The 18005-nt window shown below is 45.3% G+C and overlaps 1 protein-coding gene across 6 annotated transcripts in view; it reads right to left on the bottom strand.

Moving 5' to 3' along the window:
* Positions 1 to 18005, bottom strand: part of SRPK2 (SRSF protein kinase 2) — a 165005-nt gene that overhangs the window by 36825 nt on the left and 110175 nt on the right. For all 6 annotated transcript variants that reach the window (XM_038740947.1, XM_038740951.1, XM_038740946.1 and 3 more), the window contains one exon: positions 12257 to 12408. In XM_038740947.1, the coding sequence (XP_038596875.1) occupies positions 12257 to 12408 (152 nt within the window). The remainder of the gene's footprint in view (positions 1 to 12256; positions 12409 to 18005) is intronic.

Genomic DNA, 18005 nt, shown 5'->3' with positions numbered 1-18005 from the left:
AGACCCGTGGTACGAACACTTTCTGACTGAGTCCTCCAGGATTCCTTCTTTGGGGGGGAAGATTTCAAGGGTCCAGAAGGAGAGGTTTGCGTTTTGTCAGTGTCTGAAGTTAAACAGAAGTCTGGGGGTTCTCAGGTTATTTTTTTTTCGATTCATGACTTCCAAAAGGATGCTACAGAGGTTACAATCATATCGTTGTCATCACCACCACCACCAAAATAATCGTGGTGTTTGTTACAGCTCTTACTATGTGCACTGTACTAAGCGCTGGGGTAGATACAAGATAAGCAAGTCCCCACGTGAGGCTCACAAAGTAGGAGGGAGAACGGGTATTTCATCCCCATTTTCCAGATAATAATAATAATAATAATGATGGCATTTGTTAAGTGCTTACTATGTGCAAAGCACTGTTCTAAGTGCTGTGGGGGATACAAGGTAATCAGATTGTTCCACGTGGGGCTCAGTCTTAATCCCCATTTTACAGATGAGGGAACTGAGGCTCAGAGAAGTTAAGTGACTTGCCCAAGGTCACACAGCAGACATGTGGAGGAGCCGGGATTAGAACCCAGGTCCTCTGACTCCCAGGACTGTGCTCTTTCCACTAGGCCTCACTGCTTCTCACCATCAGCATATTGAGTATTTACTGAGCCTGTGCTGTGAGCAGAGTCACTGCACTGGGAGCCTACTACTTGCACAGCACTGTACTGAATACCTGTGTGCAAAGAACTGTACTAAGAGCTTGTGAACATGCAATGAAGTCAGATGAGTCCCTTCCCCTGAAGAATTTATAATGTAATGGGTGGGCTTGGTAAGCATGGCTGGGCCTCACCAAGCTCAACGTCTAATGGCATAACTCCAATTGGTAGAATTAATTAACCAAAAACCAATCAACAATCAATCACACGGAGAGAAACTGCGAGGTCTAGTGGATAGAGCCTGGGAGTCCGAAGGACCTGCGCTCTAAGTTCCGGCTCTGCCACTAGTCTGCTAAGGGACCTTGGGCAAGTCACTTCATTTCTCTGGGCCTCAGTTACCTCAACTGTAAAATGGGGATTAAGATTGTGAGCCCCATGTGGGACAAGGACAGTTGTCCAACCTTATTAGCTTATATCCACCCCAGCCCTTAGTACAGTGCCTTGCACATAGTAAGCACTTAAATACCACAATTATTATTATTATTATTATTAACCAACACTAGAACCCAGGTCTCCTGATTCCCGGAACAATGCTATTTCGGCTGATTTGATGTATCACATCGATTTATCCTCTCCCACCTTGGCTTCTGCATCAGCCTCCTTGCTAACCTCCCTGCCTCTCCCGGCTCCTGCCCCTATGCCACTCTGCTGCCTGGATCATTTTTCTATAAAAACATTCAATCCATGTTTCCCCACTCCTCAAAAACCTCCAGTGGTTGCTCATCCACCTCCAAATCAAATAGAAACCTCTTACCATCAGATTTAGAGCACTCAACCACCTTGCCCCCTCCTAACTCACTTCTGTGTTCTCCTGCTCCTACCTGAATATATGTTTGTACATATTTATTACTCTATTTATTTATTTATTTTACTTGTACATATCTATTCTATTTATTTTATTTTGTTAGTATGTTTGGTTTTGTTCTCTGTCTCCCCCTTTTAGACTGTGAGCCCACTGTTGGGTAGGGACTGTCTCTATATGTTGCCAACTTGTACTTCCCAAGCGCTTAGTACAGTGCTCTGCACACAGTAAGCGCTCAATAAATACGATTGATTGATTGATTGCTCCAACCCAGCCTGCACGCTTCGCTACTCAACTGTAACTCATTTATCTTGCCACCAACCCCTTGCCCAAGTCCTCCCTCTGGCCTAGAAAACTCTCCCGTTCCTATCAGGCAGTCCACCGATCAATCAATCAATCAATCAGTCGTATTTATTGAGCCCTTACTGTGTGCAGAGCACTGTACTAAGCGCTTGGGAAGTACAAACCACTCTCCTCACCTTCAAAGCCCTCCTAAAATCACATCTCCTGTTATACTGTACTCTCCCAAGGGCTTACATACTGTGCTTTGCATACAATAAGTGCTCAATAAAAACAATTGAATGAATCAATCTCCTCAGAGAGGCCTTTCCTAAGCCCTCATTTCCCCTCCAGACTGTAAATTTGTTGTCCGCAGGGAACGTGTCTGTTTATGGTTACATTGTTCTCTCCCAAGTGCTTAGTACAGTGCACTGCTCACAGTAAGTGCTCAATAAATACAAGTGAATGAATCTGCCTTTCCTTCTGAGTCACCTATGTATTGGATCTGTTCCCCGTAAGCATTCTGATACTCACCCCATCCCCAGAGCATTTATGTCCATATCCTTACACTCCTGCCCTATACCCTGTCATTTATTCTGCCTGCCTCCCCATCAATCAGTGGTCTTTACTGAGTGCTTACTGTGTGCAGAGCACTGTACTAAGCGTTTGGGAGAATATAATAAAGTCCCTAGACACGATCCCGGACCAAAAAATGAGTTTACAATCTAATGAGAGAGTGAGTCACAATCAGGGAATACTGGATTAAAATGGAAGACTGGGTGGAGCCAGGAGAAAGGATGCCTTTGAGCATTTGATATTCGCCCCACCCTCAAACTCTCAGCACTTACATACATATTTTTAAATTACATATTATAAATTATTTATTTATATTAATGACTGTCTCCCCCTCAAGACAGCAAGCTCACTGTGGGCAGGGAAGGTGTCTGCCAACTCTGTTGTACTGTACTCTCTCAATCAATCAATCAATCAATCGTATTTATTGAGCGCTTACTGTGTGCAGAGCCCTGTACTAAGCGCTTGGGAAGTACAAGTTGGCAACATATAGAGACAGTCCCTACCCAACTGTGGGCTCACAGTCTAGAAGGGGGCTTAGTACAGTGCTCGGCAGAAATTAAGTGCTCCATAAATACGATTGATTGATTGAAAGGTGGGGAGATCGGTGGTCTAACCTGACTCCTATTCCAGGGGCTGTCGATGTCACTGAGCCACTGTGTCATCCTTGTGGGCAAGTGTCATGTTCTAGCAACACTATTGTTCTCTTTCAAGTACTTAGAACAGTGCTCTGCATTCAGTAAGTGCTCAATAAATACCACCCATTCAACGAGGCAAAACCAGCTACAACTGGTAATCAAAAAATGCCCAAGTGAATAAAAATCAATCAATCAATCAATCGCATTTATTGAGCACTTACTGTGTGCAGAGCACTGTACTAAGCGCTTGGGAAGTACAAGTAGGCAACACATAGAGACAGTCCCTACCCAACAGCCGGCTCACAGTCTAGAAGGGGGAGACAGAGAACAAAACCAAGCATACTAACAAAATAAAATAAATAGAATAGATATGTACAAGATAAATAGAGTAATAAATATGAACAAACATATATACATATAAAAATGTGGAATGTATACCGATGGATCCTTTTTATGGTATTTGTTAAGTGCCTACTATGTTCAAGGCACTGTACTAAGTGCTGACGTAGATACAAGTTAAACAGGTTGGACACCATCCCTGTCCCACACGGGGCTCACTGTCTTAATCTCCATTTTGGAGATGACATAACTGAGGTCCAGAGAATCAATCAATCAATCAATCGTATTTATTGAACGCTTACTGTGTACAGATCACTGTACTAAGCGCTTGGGAAGTACAAGTCGGCAACATATAGAGACGGTCCCTACCCAACAACAGGCTCACTGTCTAGAAGGGGGAGACAGAGAACAAAACCAAACATATTAACAAAATAAAATAGAATCGATATGTACAAGTAAAATAGAGGAATAAATATGTACAAACATATATACAGGTGAAGTGAAGTGACTTGCCCAAGATCACACAGTAGACAAGAGGCAGAGGCAGGATTAGAACCCAGGTCCTTCTGACTCTCAGGCCTGTGTTCCATCCACTGGGCCATGTTGCTTCTGGATCTGAGACAATATCTGATATGTTTGTACATCTTTGTTACTCTATTTATTTTACTTGTACATATCTATTCTATTTATTTTATTTTGTTAGTATGTTTGGTTTTGTTCTCTGTCTCCCCTTTTTAGACTGTGAGCCCACTGTTGGGTAGGGACTGTCTCTATATGTTGCCAACTTGTACTTCCCAAGCGCTTAGTACAGTGCTCTGCACACAGTAAGCGCTCAATAAATACGATTGATGATGATGACGATCTGAGCAGGAATCTGGGAATTAGTCAGGGAAAGTGACCTGGAGGAAGAGCCTTCTTGGAAGGCCTTTAAGAAATGGAAGGATGTGGGAATGACACATCCAGCATTGGCAACCTCGGCCCCCCTCTTTTTCTATGGCATTTACTGTGTGCCAGACACCATACTAACTATTGAGGTAGATACAAGCTAATCAAGCAGGACACAGGCCATATCCCACATGGAGCTCACAGCTTTAATACCCGTTTTACAGATGAGGGAACAGGCCCAGAGAAGTGAAGTGACTCCCCCTAAGTCACACAACAGACAAGCGGAGGAGTCGGGATTAGAACCCAGGTCCAAGGCTGATCAAACTACTGTCTGCCCCCGGCCTGCTGTGAGAAAGAGATGCAGCACGAATCCTCATACCACTTCAGGAAGGCTAGTGACTGCCGTAGCCCTAGACTCTGCATTAAGAGGAACTTGAAATTCTGCTCCTTCCAGCCACAGCTCCCAACCGACATTGGTTTTTATTATTATTATTAATATTAATAATAATATTTGTTAAGCACTAAGTGCCAGACACTGTACTAAGTATTTGTCCTAGTCCCTTAAGCAAATGTCAATCAACAGTATTCCTCTCCTCCTCCCCATAGCCCCCGCCCTACCTGCTTCCCCTCCCCACAGCACCTGTATATATGTTTGTACAGATTTATTACCCTATTTATTTTACTTGTACATATTTACTATATATCAGCACTGTGATGGGATCCGCCTTCCCAGCAATAACCTCCTTCCCTGGACCGATTCAATTACTAATTTAATTAAGAATTTATAAGAGCTTGCTGATTCAACCTCCAAATTTCCTCTCTGGCCTGGAGCTTCCTCCCAGATCCTGTAAGACAGACCATTCCTCTCCCTACCTTTTAAAATCATGGTTTCTCCTAAAGGCCTTCCCCAACTAAGCCCTCATTTCTCCTACTTCCTCTCCCTTCTGTGTTGCCCTTGCACTTGGATCTTACCCTTCAGTGCTTTGCACATAGTAAGTGCTTAATAAATGCCATCATTATTATTATCACTATTATTTAAGCATGTAATAATAATTGTGGTATTTGTTAAGTGCTTACTCTGTGCCAGGCACTGTATTAAGCACTGGGGTGGATCCAAGTAAACCGAGTCCCTGTCCCATGTGGTGCCCACAGTCTCAATCCCTAATTTTATAGATGAGGTGACTGAGGCACAGAGAAGTGACCTGCCCAAGAGCAGACAGCAGACAAGTGGAGGAGCCGGGATTAGAAACCACTTGATATTCACCCCACCCTCAGTCCCACAGCACTTTTGTTCAGATCTGTAATTTATTTTAATGCCTGCCTTCCCCTCTGGACCATAAGCTCACCGTAGGCGGGGACAGAGTCTATCAACTCTGTTGCACTGTACTCTCCCAAGCACTCAGTAAAGTGCTCTGCACTCAGAAAGTGCTCAACAAATCCCACCAATTGAATACAGAACTTTCCACGGTCAGAATTCCCGGTTATATTTCCAGCCTCAAAGCTACCCTGTCCCCCTTCCTCCCCTATCCCAAATGCACCTTTCACGTCTCCTCAAGCTGATCATCCGTGAACACGTCATTATCTGTTACCAAGACAGTGGTGGTGGAGAGCCATTTCAGTTTCCCAGCTACCCACATTTTCCTCCCACTTCCACATGACTGCCATCTGTGGTCTCCCCTAGCTGAGCCTCTATCACAGTCTCGATCCAGCCAAGTGGGTTCCTGGTTTTTTTAAGGAATGTTTAGTGCCCTTCTGCTTTGTCTATGTGCTTGCCTCTGCACCCTTTAAGCACTTGGTATTCACTCCACCCTCAGCCCCATAGCTCACTGTGGGATGGAAACACGTCTATCAGCTCTGCTTCAGTGTACTCTCCCAAGCGTTGTCTAGTGCTCTGCTCACGGGAAGTGCTCAATAAATACGACTGATCGATTGATACCTGTTATTTATATTATTCCGTCTCCCCCTTTGTGAGCTCGTTGTGAGCGGGGAACATATCTACCACTTCTGTTCTACTGCACTTTCCCAAGTGCTTAATAAGTGCTCTGCGCACAGTAAGCACTCGGATAGTACCACTGATTGGTTCATTCATTCAATTGTATTTATTGAGCGCTTACTGTGTGCAGAGCATTGTACTAAGCACTTGGGAAGTACAAGGTGGCAACATATAGAGATGGTCCCTACCCAACAACGGGCTCATAGTCTAGAAGGGGAAGACAGACAACAAAACAGGTGGACAGGTGTCAAGTCGTCAGAAAAAATAGAAATAAAGCTAGATGCACATCATTAATAAAATAAATAGAATAGTAAATATGTACACGATAAATAGAATAATAAATCTGTACAAACATATATACAGGTGCTTCTTCAGAAAGTCACCACTTCCTCCAAACACGGGTTCCCAAGGGAGAGAAATACGTCCAGCCTTCTGCATTCCTTTAACATTTTAGATGCCCCAAGCTTACAGGCATCTCTCTGAGGAAGGAGAGATCTGTGTTTCTGATGAGAAGAAAACTCAAAGACTCAAAGGTCCGGCAGATCCATGCCTCGGCGTCAACATCCACCCCAACCTTCCCAGATACCAGGCACTGTACTAAGCGCTGGGGTAGATAGGTTGGCCACAATCCCTGTCCCATATGAAGCTCCCGGACTAAGTCAGAGGGAAGATTTAGTCATTTTATAGATGAAGTGAAGCGTCTTGCCCGAGGGCAGGCAGCAAGCAAGTCGGGGAGAGACGCGGGTTTGAGCTGAAGGGGATAAACAGCAGTGTCTCATCTAGTGGGGTAGGGGGCTGCCATTTCAAACCTAATGCTGTTCTTGAAAGTGCTCGACTCTAGGCCCTTGTAGATCACCCCCATCCACGAGGGCCAGCCCCCACCGACCTCCTCCTTTAATAATAATAATTATGGTACTTGCTAAATGCTTATTATATGCCAAGCGCTGTTTTTTTGTGCTGGGGTAGATACAAGTTAATCAGGTTGGACATAGTCCCATGTCCCACATGGGGATCACACTCTTAATCCCCATTTTGCAGATGAGCCAACTAAGGCCTAGAGGAGTGAAGCGACTTGCCCAAGGTCACCCACCAGACATGTGGTGGAGCCGAGATTAGAACCCAGGTCCTTCTCACTCCCAAGCCCGATCTCTGTCTACTAAGCCACGCTGCTTCTCCCTTTAGCATCAAACACAGAGCTACCGAGGGGCTCCAGGGCTCAGAGACCGACACTGGACAAGATCCAAATGGATGATAAAACCTGATGACCAAAGACTCACCAACGGAACTTTGAGCAATAATTACAGTATTCGTTAAGGGCTTACTATGTGACCCACACTGTGATACATAAAGATAATCAGGCCAGACACAGTCCCTGTCCCACATGGGCCTTACAGTCTAAACTGGAGGGAGTAGGATTTAATACCCATTTTACAGATGAGGAAACGGAGGCATTCCTCATTGCTGAATGCTCCTTTAGCCCATTGTTGGGTAGGGACCATCTCTATATGTTGCCAACTTGTACTTCCCAAGTGCTTAGTACAGCGCTCTGCACACAGTAAGCACTCAATAAATATGATCGAATGAATAAGCTTCTTCAATCCATCAATCGCATTAATTGAGTACATACTGTGTGCAGAGCACTGTTCTAAGCACTTGGGAGAGGACAATGTAACAGACATGCTCCCTGCTCAAAGCGGGGAGAGAGGCACTAATATGAATAAACCACGGATATGAACATAAGTGATGTGGGGCTGAAGTGGGGCAGGGGGGTAGGTGGAATAAAGGGCGAAGCAGAAGGGAGTGGGAAAAGAGGAAAGAGGGTCTAAGTCAGGGAAGGCCTTTCGGAGGAAATGTGCCTTTAGTAATGCTTTGAAGATGGGGAGAGCAAAGGTCTGTCAATCCATAGATCATATATATTGAGCAATTACTGTGTGCAGAGCATGGTACTAAGCGCTGGGGAGAGTACAATTTAACAATAAAAGTCACATTCCCAGCACACAAAGAGCTTGCAGCCTAGGGGGGATATGTCGGATATGAGGAGACAGGGCGTTCAGGGACAGAGGCAGGACACAGGTGAGAGGTTGGAGGCTACACGGATGAGATCGAGGCAGAGTGAGAAGGTTAGCATTAGAGGAGTGAAGTGTGTGGGCTGGGTTGGAGTAAGAAAACAGCGAGGTGAGGTAGTAAGGGGCAAGGTGACTGAATACTTCAAAGCCAACAGTGAGCAGTTTTTGTTTGCTGCGAAGGTGAATGGAGTTTTCTTGAGGAGTGGGGAAACATATCCTGAACGTTTTTGTAGACAAATGATCCGGGAAGCAGGGTGAAGTATGGACTGAGGTGGGGAGAGACAGGAGGCAGGGAGGTCAGCAAAGAGGCTGATACAGTAATCAGGCGGGACAGGATGAGTGCTTGGATTGATGTGGTAGCAGTTTGGATGGAGAGGAAAGGGAGGATTTGGGCACTGTTGTGAGATGGGTGTTCCCAACTCAAGCCTAGGTCAGGACAAAACTCTACTGGGAGTAATCCAAAGCCCAGCAGGGAAGTGGCAATGATGGGGGTGGGCAGGGGAGGGCAGGGGAGGAAGAAGAGTGCAGTGTTTGTGCAGTGTTTAGGATTATATTCCACCAGAGAAGCAGCCTGGCCTAGGGGAAGGAACCCATGCCTGGGAGTCAGAAAGACCTGGATTCTAATCCGGGCTCTGCCATTTGTCTGCTTCCTTGCCCTTAGACAAGTCTCTGTGCCTAAATTACCTCATCTGTGAAATGGGGATTATTACCGTGAGACCCATGTGGACATGGACTGTGTCCAACCTGATTAGCTTGCATTTACCTCCGTGCTTAGTATAGGACCTGGAACATAATACGCGCTAAAAAAATACCGTAAAAAAAAATAGAAGTTGTGATTCAACTCAAACTGTAATCAATTTTCCCGGTGTCTGCATCATACTTTGACTGCTCTCCCCATCTGCTTCCTCCACCTTTAGATTGTGAGCTCCTTTTGCATCCCACCCTCAGCCCCACAGCACTTCCGTACATATTCATAATTTATCTTAATGTCGGTCTCCCCCTCCAGACGCTCCCAAGCACTTGGTACAAGGCTCAGCACACAGTAAGCATTCAATAAACACTACTGGTTGATGGATGACTTGATTGACTGAAATCACAGAACTCAACTGGGTAAAGTGCAAACAAAAGTTTTTCACTTTTACCATAAAACCAGGCCATTGAGACTTTTGAAAAAGTGTATGGCGTTAAGCCATCCCCAGATGCAACTTGTACTTCCCAAGCACTTAGTACAGTGCTCTGCACACAGTAAGCGCTCAATAAATACGATTGAGTGAGATGCATCCTCTTTCCACAAGTCAGCTGGCCACAGTAATATGCCGGGCAAGTACCTGGGTTCTAATTCCAGCTCTGTCACTTTGCTGTGTGATCTTGGCCAAGTCACCTCACTTCTTTGTGCCTCAGTTACCTCATCTGTAATATGGCAGTGAAGACTGTGAGCCCCATATGGGACATGGATTGTGTCCAACCTGATTATCTTGAATCTACCCCAGCTCTTAGAACAGTGCCTGGCACCTAACAAAAAGGGCCTGGAGCCCAACAAATACCATAGAAAAAAAAATGGCTTCAATCCATCAATCACATTTACTGAGCACTTATGTGCTGAGCACTGTAGTAAGGATTTGGGAGAGAGCAATATGACAGAATGGCAGACAGAATCCCTGCCCACAAAGAGCTTCATAAGGAAACCTCCGGATTCAAGAGGCCAAGAATGGAAATGATCCCAGTCATAATCGGGCAAGCAGAGGGGAGGGGAGCTCTCTCTTCAATCAATCAATCGATCAGTTAATTGTATTTGAGTGCTTAATATGTGCAGGGCAAAGTACTGAGCGCTTGGGAGAGTACAATGCAACATAATTAGCAGACGCATTCCCTGCCCATAACAAACTTACAGCCTAGAAGGAGAGACACACAAAAAAATGAATAATGTATAATATGCAATTTAAGGATATGTACATAAATGCTGTGGTGTTAGGCGCATAGCAAACATCCACAGGCCACAGAATGAAGTGCATAAAAGACAGAGAAGGGAGAGTCAGGGAAAAGAGGGCTCAAATCAGGGAAGACTTCATGAAGATGTGTCCTTAATAATGCCTGTCACCTTAAAAATGCTCTCTAAATCTCAATAATGATAATAATGATAATTGTGGTATTTTTTAAGCACTTACTACGTATCCAGCACTGAACTAAGTGCTGAGGTAGACACCAGATGATCAGTTCCCACATGAGGCTCACGGTCTTCATAGGAGGGAGAGCAGGCACTGAATCCCCATTTTGCAGTTGACATAACGGGGGCCCCAGAGAAGTGAAGTAATTCCCCAAGGTCACACAGCGTACAAATGGAGGAGACGAGATTGGAACCCAAGTACTCTGACTTCTAGGCCTGTGCTCTCTCCCATCTCCCCCCACCCAAAAAACCCCCCAAAAAACCCCAATCTCACCACGTCTTCTTGGGACTGAAGACCTCAGAGTGAGAGGCAGTTATGATTTCTGCTTTTCCAAGAAGCTGGAAAGTCCACCCAGCCAAGTCTAGATTTCCCGGGTACACAATTCCGGCATCAAGCCTGGATCGGGCCCAAACTTCTGCAGGGTTTTTTTTTGAAAGGGTGTCACGCCAGGCTTTTATTTTGGAGGCACTTCCAGATGGTCTTGACAGCTTTAAGGGTTCCGTCCAGAAAATGTCCATAGATCTCCGGGGACCAACAATGGATTCCTTAAAGCTGTCAGCTGGGAACGTCAATTTTAAAAAGCAATTTGCTCTAATCATTTTATGGGCCCAAACAGCTCCGCGGTTCCTGCTTAGCCCAAAACCTGCCACTGAAAATCTCTTCAGCCTCTACACTTTATTTTCCAGGCAAGGTGATTAAATATAATAGAAACATGGGAGTTTTCCTGCTTGAATTTTTGTATCACGCAGGAAAGGAAATCATGCGTGCAAATGGACAAAAACCAGGCATCAGCTCTGATACCCCGTTCTTAGTGGACAGACTGGTTCCCTTCAAAGTATGCAGCACCAAGGCCACGCTCCAAACCTAAACACCAGCAAGGCCCTCAGGTAACACCGACCAACCGACAACGATGGAAGGGATGATGACTCGGAAGCAAGACACTTGGCTGAAAGGGCGAGACACATCAGAGCGCGAGATTCCCTGTATTTCAAGCTTCTCTTCCTTCCGCTCGTGCTTTGCCATTGTGCCCTTTGAACTTTCACTCTTATACCCGTCCAGCCTACCCGGGGTCAAAAGAGATGAAAACACAGAAAGCAGGAGAAAAATATGGCTGCACTAAGAGGCACGGATGCTGGAAGTGGCCAGAAATCCCCATCCACACAAGGTCACCGTACGAAAGAATGGCCACTAGAAAGCTTGCCCGGTGGTTAATTTCCTTGTGGGCAAGGAATGGGCTGACCAACTCTGTCATATAGTACTCTCCCACGTGATTAGTAATAATAATAATAATGATGGTATTTGTTAAGCACTTACTATGTGCCAAGCAGTGTTCTAAGCGCTGGGGGGATACAAGGTAATCAGGTTATCCCACGTGGGGCTCACAGTCTTAATCCCCATTTTACAGATGAGGTAACAGGCACAGAGAAGTTAAGTGATTTGCCCAAGGTCACACAGCTGACACGTGGTGGAGCCAGGATTAAAACCCACGACCTCTGACTCCCAAGCCCGGGCTCTTTCCACTGAGCCACACTGCTTCTCTACAGTGCTCTGCATGTAGTAAGCGCTCAAGAAATACCACTGATTAATTCCTCCAAGACAAACAATTCAGAAAGGACCCCCATCTGCCAAGGTGGCAAACACTTCTTCGCTCTCCTCCGATGTTGAAACAGGGCAAAATCTAATAAAGCGATAACTAAGAACGTGACTCCGGCTCTAACTTGGGGTCAGAAAGGGCCTTTCTGGTTAGTTCCGAAGGGTCTTTCGGACGGCGGGCATCCTGACACCGTGACACCTTTTCCCCGGCCAGACTGCAGTGCTAACCTTTGCAATAATCCGCAGGGTCTTCTTGCTCTTCATCGTCAGATCCCAAAATCTCCTCTTCAGGTTCCGGTGGCCTTGGTTCGGGGAGAGGTGGGGGCGGAGGTGGCGGGGGTGGGGGAGGAGCAGAGGGAGCTTTCTGTTGAGGCTCCGGCCTGAAAAGGAAACACAACGAGACATTATTATTATATTTGTTAAGCACTTACTAGGTGCCAAGCACTGTGGGCAAATACAAGTTAATCAGGTCAGACACAGTCCCCATCTCATAGGGGGCTCACGGTGTAAGAAGGAGGGAGAACGGACAACTGAGTCCCCATTTTACAGATGAAGAAACGGAGCTACAGAGAACTTAAGTGACTTGCCCAAGCCACACAGCAGGTAACTGGCAGAGCCGGGATTAGAACCCAGGTCTTCTGATTCCCGAAATCAAGCTATTCTGGTCAGGGACCAACTTCCAGAGGGATACGCCTCGCGCTCCTGATTTCTCTTCCGGAAATTCTGCCTCCTGGTTTGGCAATCTCTCCAGGGATTTCTCAGTGGATGTCAGGAAAGGGGGTGGAGGGTGGCAGCTCTGCCCCCAAACCAATAATTTGCTCCTGCAGTGATCAATCAATCATAGTTATTGAACGTTTACTGTGTGAAGAGTCCTGTGCTGGGGAGAGTACACCACACCACTGTAGGCACATTTCCTGCCCACAATGAACTTACAGTCTTTTCATTGGCACAGGGTTCACAGACCATGCCCAAGGTCTGCCTCCCCTTACCTCTAACCATTCAAGACAGCTCTACTCTGTAAGCTCCATGGTGGCAGGAATCGTTTATACTTACTCCTTTGCACTGCTCTCTCCCAAGTGCTTAGTACAATGCTCTGCACACAGTCAGTGCTTAATAATAATAATGATGGCATTTATTAAGCGCTTACTATGTGCAAAGCACTGTGCTTACTAAATACTCCTGACAGACTGATTGCACTGGGTTGCTCATTGTGGGAAGGGAATGTGTCTGTTACACTGTTAAACTGTACTCTCCCAAGTGCTTAGTACAGTGCTCTGCACACAGTAAGCGCTCAAAAAATACAACTGACTGATTGGAAATAACGGGTTTGCCCGAGGATACTTAACGGGCGGCATGAGAGGTACAAATACTGATTCTTCAGTGGAACATTTCTGCCTGGATGAAATTTAAAAAAAAATCCCTATGACTTTTCCCACCTAATTTCTCCACTGCGGACTGAGCCGCAGGGCTTCGCACGCTGGATGTCATATGTCTAGCGCCTCGGCAAGATAAAAGAACTCTTAACTAGTCTTTCTCCGGATGGAAAGTTCTCAGGCATCTACCCACAGCGCTCTCCGAAAAATGCTTCAGAAATGAAAACTTGCCGCAGACGCTCCGCTGAACCCCCTGAAGATGGACGCGGGTTTATGGTGGCAGTGCTGGCGGACCTTTTCCTTTCCAGTGAACTGGCACAGCGGCATTCTTTGACCATGGAGAAGCAGTGTGACCTAGTGGATGGCGCACAGGCCTGGGAGCCAAAAGGACTTGGGTTCTAATGCCGGGTCTGCCACTTGTCTGCTGTGCGACCTTGGGCAAGTCACTTGGATTCTCTGGTCCTCCGTCCCCTCATCCGTAAAATGGGGATGAAGACTGTGAGCCCCACGCGGGATGTGGACTGAATCCGGCCTGATTAGCCTTGTGTCTCCCCCAGTGCTTAGTACAGTGCCTGGCACGTAGTAAGCACAAATACCACATGCACACGTCCCAGGCTAAAGCCTGGGGTGTGGGAGTGTGCCAGAGATGGATGGAATAATAATAATTATGATGGCATCTAGTAAGCGCTTACTATGAGTCAAGCACTGTTCTAAGCACTGGGAAGATACAAGGTAATAAGGTCGAACAAAGTCCTTGCCTCGCACGGGGCTCACAGTCTAAGTCGGAGGGAGAACAGGTTTCTAATCCCCATTTTACAGATGAGGACACTGGGGCCCAGAGAAGTTGAAGTGACTTGCCCAAGATCACCCAGCAGGCAATTGGTGGAGCCAGGATTAGAACTGTCTCCAACCTGACAAACTTGTATCTACCCCAGCGCTTACTACAGTGCTTAGTACATAGTAAGCACTAACAAATACCACAATTATAGCTCCAATTATTCTCCAGCCAGGGAGTGGGGAGGGATGGTTGTGGATCATTTTTGGTTGCTAGAGACCCCCAAGATGCGGCATGAGGGGCAGGGCTGCCTCAGCCTCCCCAAAGCTAAGGCGCAGTCCGAATGACTGAGCACGTCTGACCTGGTGGAAGTTGGGGAGGAGGGAAGAGGACTATTTCAACCCCCCAACTTTCTTGTTTTGGCCACACCCTAATGGGCCAAAGTGAAGGGGAGGAAAAACAGAGCAGAGTACTGATCCTCTATGGCAGTGTGGCCTAGTGGAAAGAATCTGTCTGCTGTGTGACCTTGGATGAGTCAATCCCCTGTGCCTCAGTCACCTCATCTGTAAAAGGGGCATTAAGATTGTGAACCCCATGTGGGACGTGGACTGTGTCTAATCTGATTATCTTGAACCTACCCCAGTGCTTAATACAGTGCCTGGCACCTAGTAAATGCTTAACAAGTACCATTCTAAAAAACCTTAGTCTTTCATATTGCAATATTTTGGGAGAAGCAGAGCAGCCTAGTGGAAAGAGCCCAGGCCTGGGCGTCAAAGGGCTTGGCTTCTAACCCTGGCTCCACCATTTATCTACTGCATGGGCAAATCATTTAATTTATCTGTGCCTCAGTTTCCTCATCTGTACAATGGGGATTCAATACCTGTTCTCCCTCTTACTTAGACTAAAAACCTCATGTGGGACAGGGAATGTGTCTGACATGATTATCTTGTATCTAATGCAGAGCTTGGTATAGTGTTTGGCACATAGTAAGTGCTTAAATATTATCATTATTATTATTAAATCCTCATGATTATGGCTAGCATATCCTGATGATCACCCAATAACATGGCCATAATGTTTTGTTTTTTTTAAAATGGTACTCATTAAGCACTTCCTATGTGCCAGTCACTATTCTACGTGGTGGGGTAGAAACAAGATAATACGGTGGGACACAGTCCGTGTCCCACATGGGGCTCTCATGAGACAACTGAGGCACAGAGAAGTGAAGTGACTTGCCCAAGGTCAAACAGCAGAAGAGTGGCAGAGGTGGCACTAGAACCCAGGACCTTCTGATTCCCAGGCCCCTGCTCTTTCCACTAGGCCTAATTGCTTCTTCAAGTGTGCTCTGGCCAAGCACAAGTGAAGAAATTATACTTTATGCAAGCAACACTTTTGTAGTTAAAATTAACACCCACTTTCTGTGTGTTTTGGGTCACCTTGGTAATGAACACTTTCTTTGCCTTCATGTGAAAAAAGACTTCAATGATAAAAACATAGTTCAAAATCACATCTTTTTTTACTCTAAAATCCATCACAGAACTCTGTCGTGTCAATAATAGATTCAATGGAAAGTGGGAGGAAAACTGACAGGTCTGCTTTTTCTGTTTTTTAATTTAATTTGTGAGTTTAACTGTCCCGAGAATTATTGTAATAGAATGAAAATTCGAAGTAAGTAATTACCAAAATAAAGCGAGAAAAATGTGTCCTGTATTTTAAATCTTTATCTTTCTGGCACATTTATCTAGCTGTCCTCCTGGGTCAAAGAAGAAGTTGTTGAAGGTGAGATTTTTATCACTGGATGGTGAAAAAAGGCCAACCTTCCCTTCCCCACGGTTCATTCTTAAAGCTCGGATCTGTGCTGACCTTGCCCGCATGGGGCCTGTCATGATTTCTGACCTCACTTCATGAAGTCTTATTTTCTATTAATATTACAAAATAAAGAATTCCTGAATGTACATTAACAACAGATACTCAGGAGTGTTTAATCTGTGAACTAAAATGCAGAGTTAATTTTCCTTAGACTGTAACAATTCCAGTGTGCAAATTGGAGCCCCTGTAATAGCAAAGCCTTTATAAATTCAGTGCATTTTCTAAAGCACGATTTTTGAAAAACCGAGATGTAATGGAATGAAAAATTTTACTAAGGAGATAATGAAGATCCTATGGCTTTGTTTTGAAGAATATAGGGATTATATAAAGCAGTCTTCCCAGCTCCTGGATTTTTCCGCATCCTTACTAAAGAAAGGATATATACTAAATATATCCATAGAGTCGCTATGAATTGGAAATGACTCGACGGCATTTGATAATAATGATTACTAAAGGAAGGACCCAAGGGTAAATCGTATCAGCAAGCCTTCAGAATAATAATGATAATAATAATAACAATAATGATAACAACTGTGGTGTTTGTTAAGGGTGGCCTGGTGGAAAGGACCCCAGGCCTGAGAGTCAGAGGACCTGGGTTCTAATCCCAGCTCTGCCATTTTCCTGCTGTGTGACCTTAAGCAAGTCACTTGACTCCTCAGGGCTTCAGTTTCCTCAACTGCCTGATTAACTTGTATCTACCTCAACGTTTAGAACGGTGCTTGACAAATAGTAAGCACTTAACAGATACCATAAAAAATAAAAGATGAGTCCTTGATTCCAGTGCCCAAGAGACAGGGGCAGGCAAATTACTGATTGACTGGAAGGACCCTCGGAGATGTAATTTTAGGAGGGCTTTGAAGATGAGGAAAATGAAGCAGAGCCAGGATTAGACCCCAGGTCCTCTTGCTTCCAGGCCCTTGCTCTGAACGCCAGGCCACACTCCTTCCCAATAGTATTATTCATTTATTCAATCGTATTTATTGAGCTCTTACATATTAAGTACATTAGTACTGTGCGTAGTACATTAGCACTGTCCTGCACACAGCAAGTGCTCAATAAATGCGACATTGATGTTGGAGCATTTCCTCTGGGTTGAGCCCTGTATAAAGCACTTGAGAGAGTTAATAGACACTATTTCTTGCCCTCAAAAAACTGCTTGAAAAGTAGCGTGGCTTAGTGGGTAGAGCAAGGGCCTGCGAGTCAGATGGTCATGGTCCTAATCCTGGCTCCACCACATGTCTGCTGTGTTTTGTAATATTAACTGTCCTGAGAATTACTGTAATAGAATGGGAATTCAGAGTAAGTAATTGCCAAAATAAAGCGAGAGAAATGTGTCCTTTTATCTTTATCTTTCTGGCACGTTTATCTAGCTGTCCTCCTGAGTCAAAGAAGAAGCTGTCGAAGGAGAGATTATTATCGCTGGATGGTGGAAAGGCCAACCTTCCCTTCCCTTTACTCCTCTGGGCCTCAGTTCCCTCATCTGTAAAATGGGGATCGAAACTGTGAGCCCCACGTGGGACAGGGACCGTGTCCAACCTGCTTAACTTGTATTTACCTGGTGCTTTGAACAGTGCTTGGCACATAGTATGTGCTTAACAAGTACCATAATTATAATAATTATAGTCTAGTGAACCATCTTACTCATGAGAAGAGCAATGTTGGCTACCGTCCCACGTAAACATACACCATTAGTTCCTCCTCTGGACTGCAAGCTCCTTGTGAGCAGGAAGGGTGTCTATCAACTCTATCATACTCTCTCAAGCACCCAATAAAGTGCTCTGCCTGCAGTAAGTGCTCAATAAATACCACTAATACCACTAATAAATACCACCATCAATTGACCACTGATTGATCTTAGAGAGGGGCAGAGAGGGAGAGACCCATAGCCCACACAATAAGCGCTCAATAAATACCATGTTGTTGGGGGGCTGCACTCACCCCACCCCCAACCTCTCTAACA

The sequence above is a fragment of the Tachyglossus aculeatus genome, assembly GCF_015852505.1.
Source record: "Tachyglossus aculeatus isolate mTacAcu1 chromosome 12 unlocalized genomic scaffold, mTacAcu1.pri SUPER_6_unloc_1, whole genome shotgun sequence".
Classification (NCBI taxonomy): domain Eukaryota; kingdom Metazoa; phylum Chordata; class Mammalia; order Monotremata; family Tachyglossidae; genus Tachyglossus; species Tachyglossus aculeatus.
The sequence above is the reverse complement of the archived record's forward strand: the minus strand, read 5'-3'. Positions and strand labels throughout refer to the sequence as shown.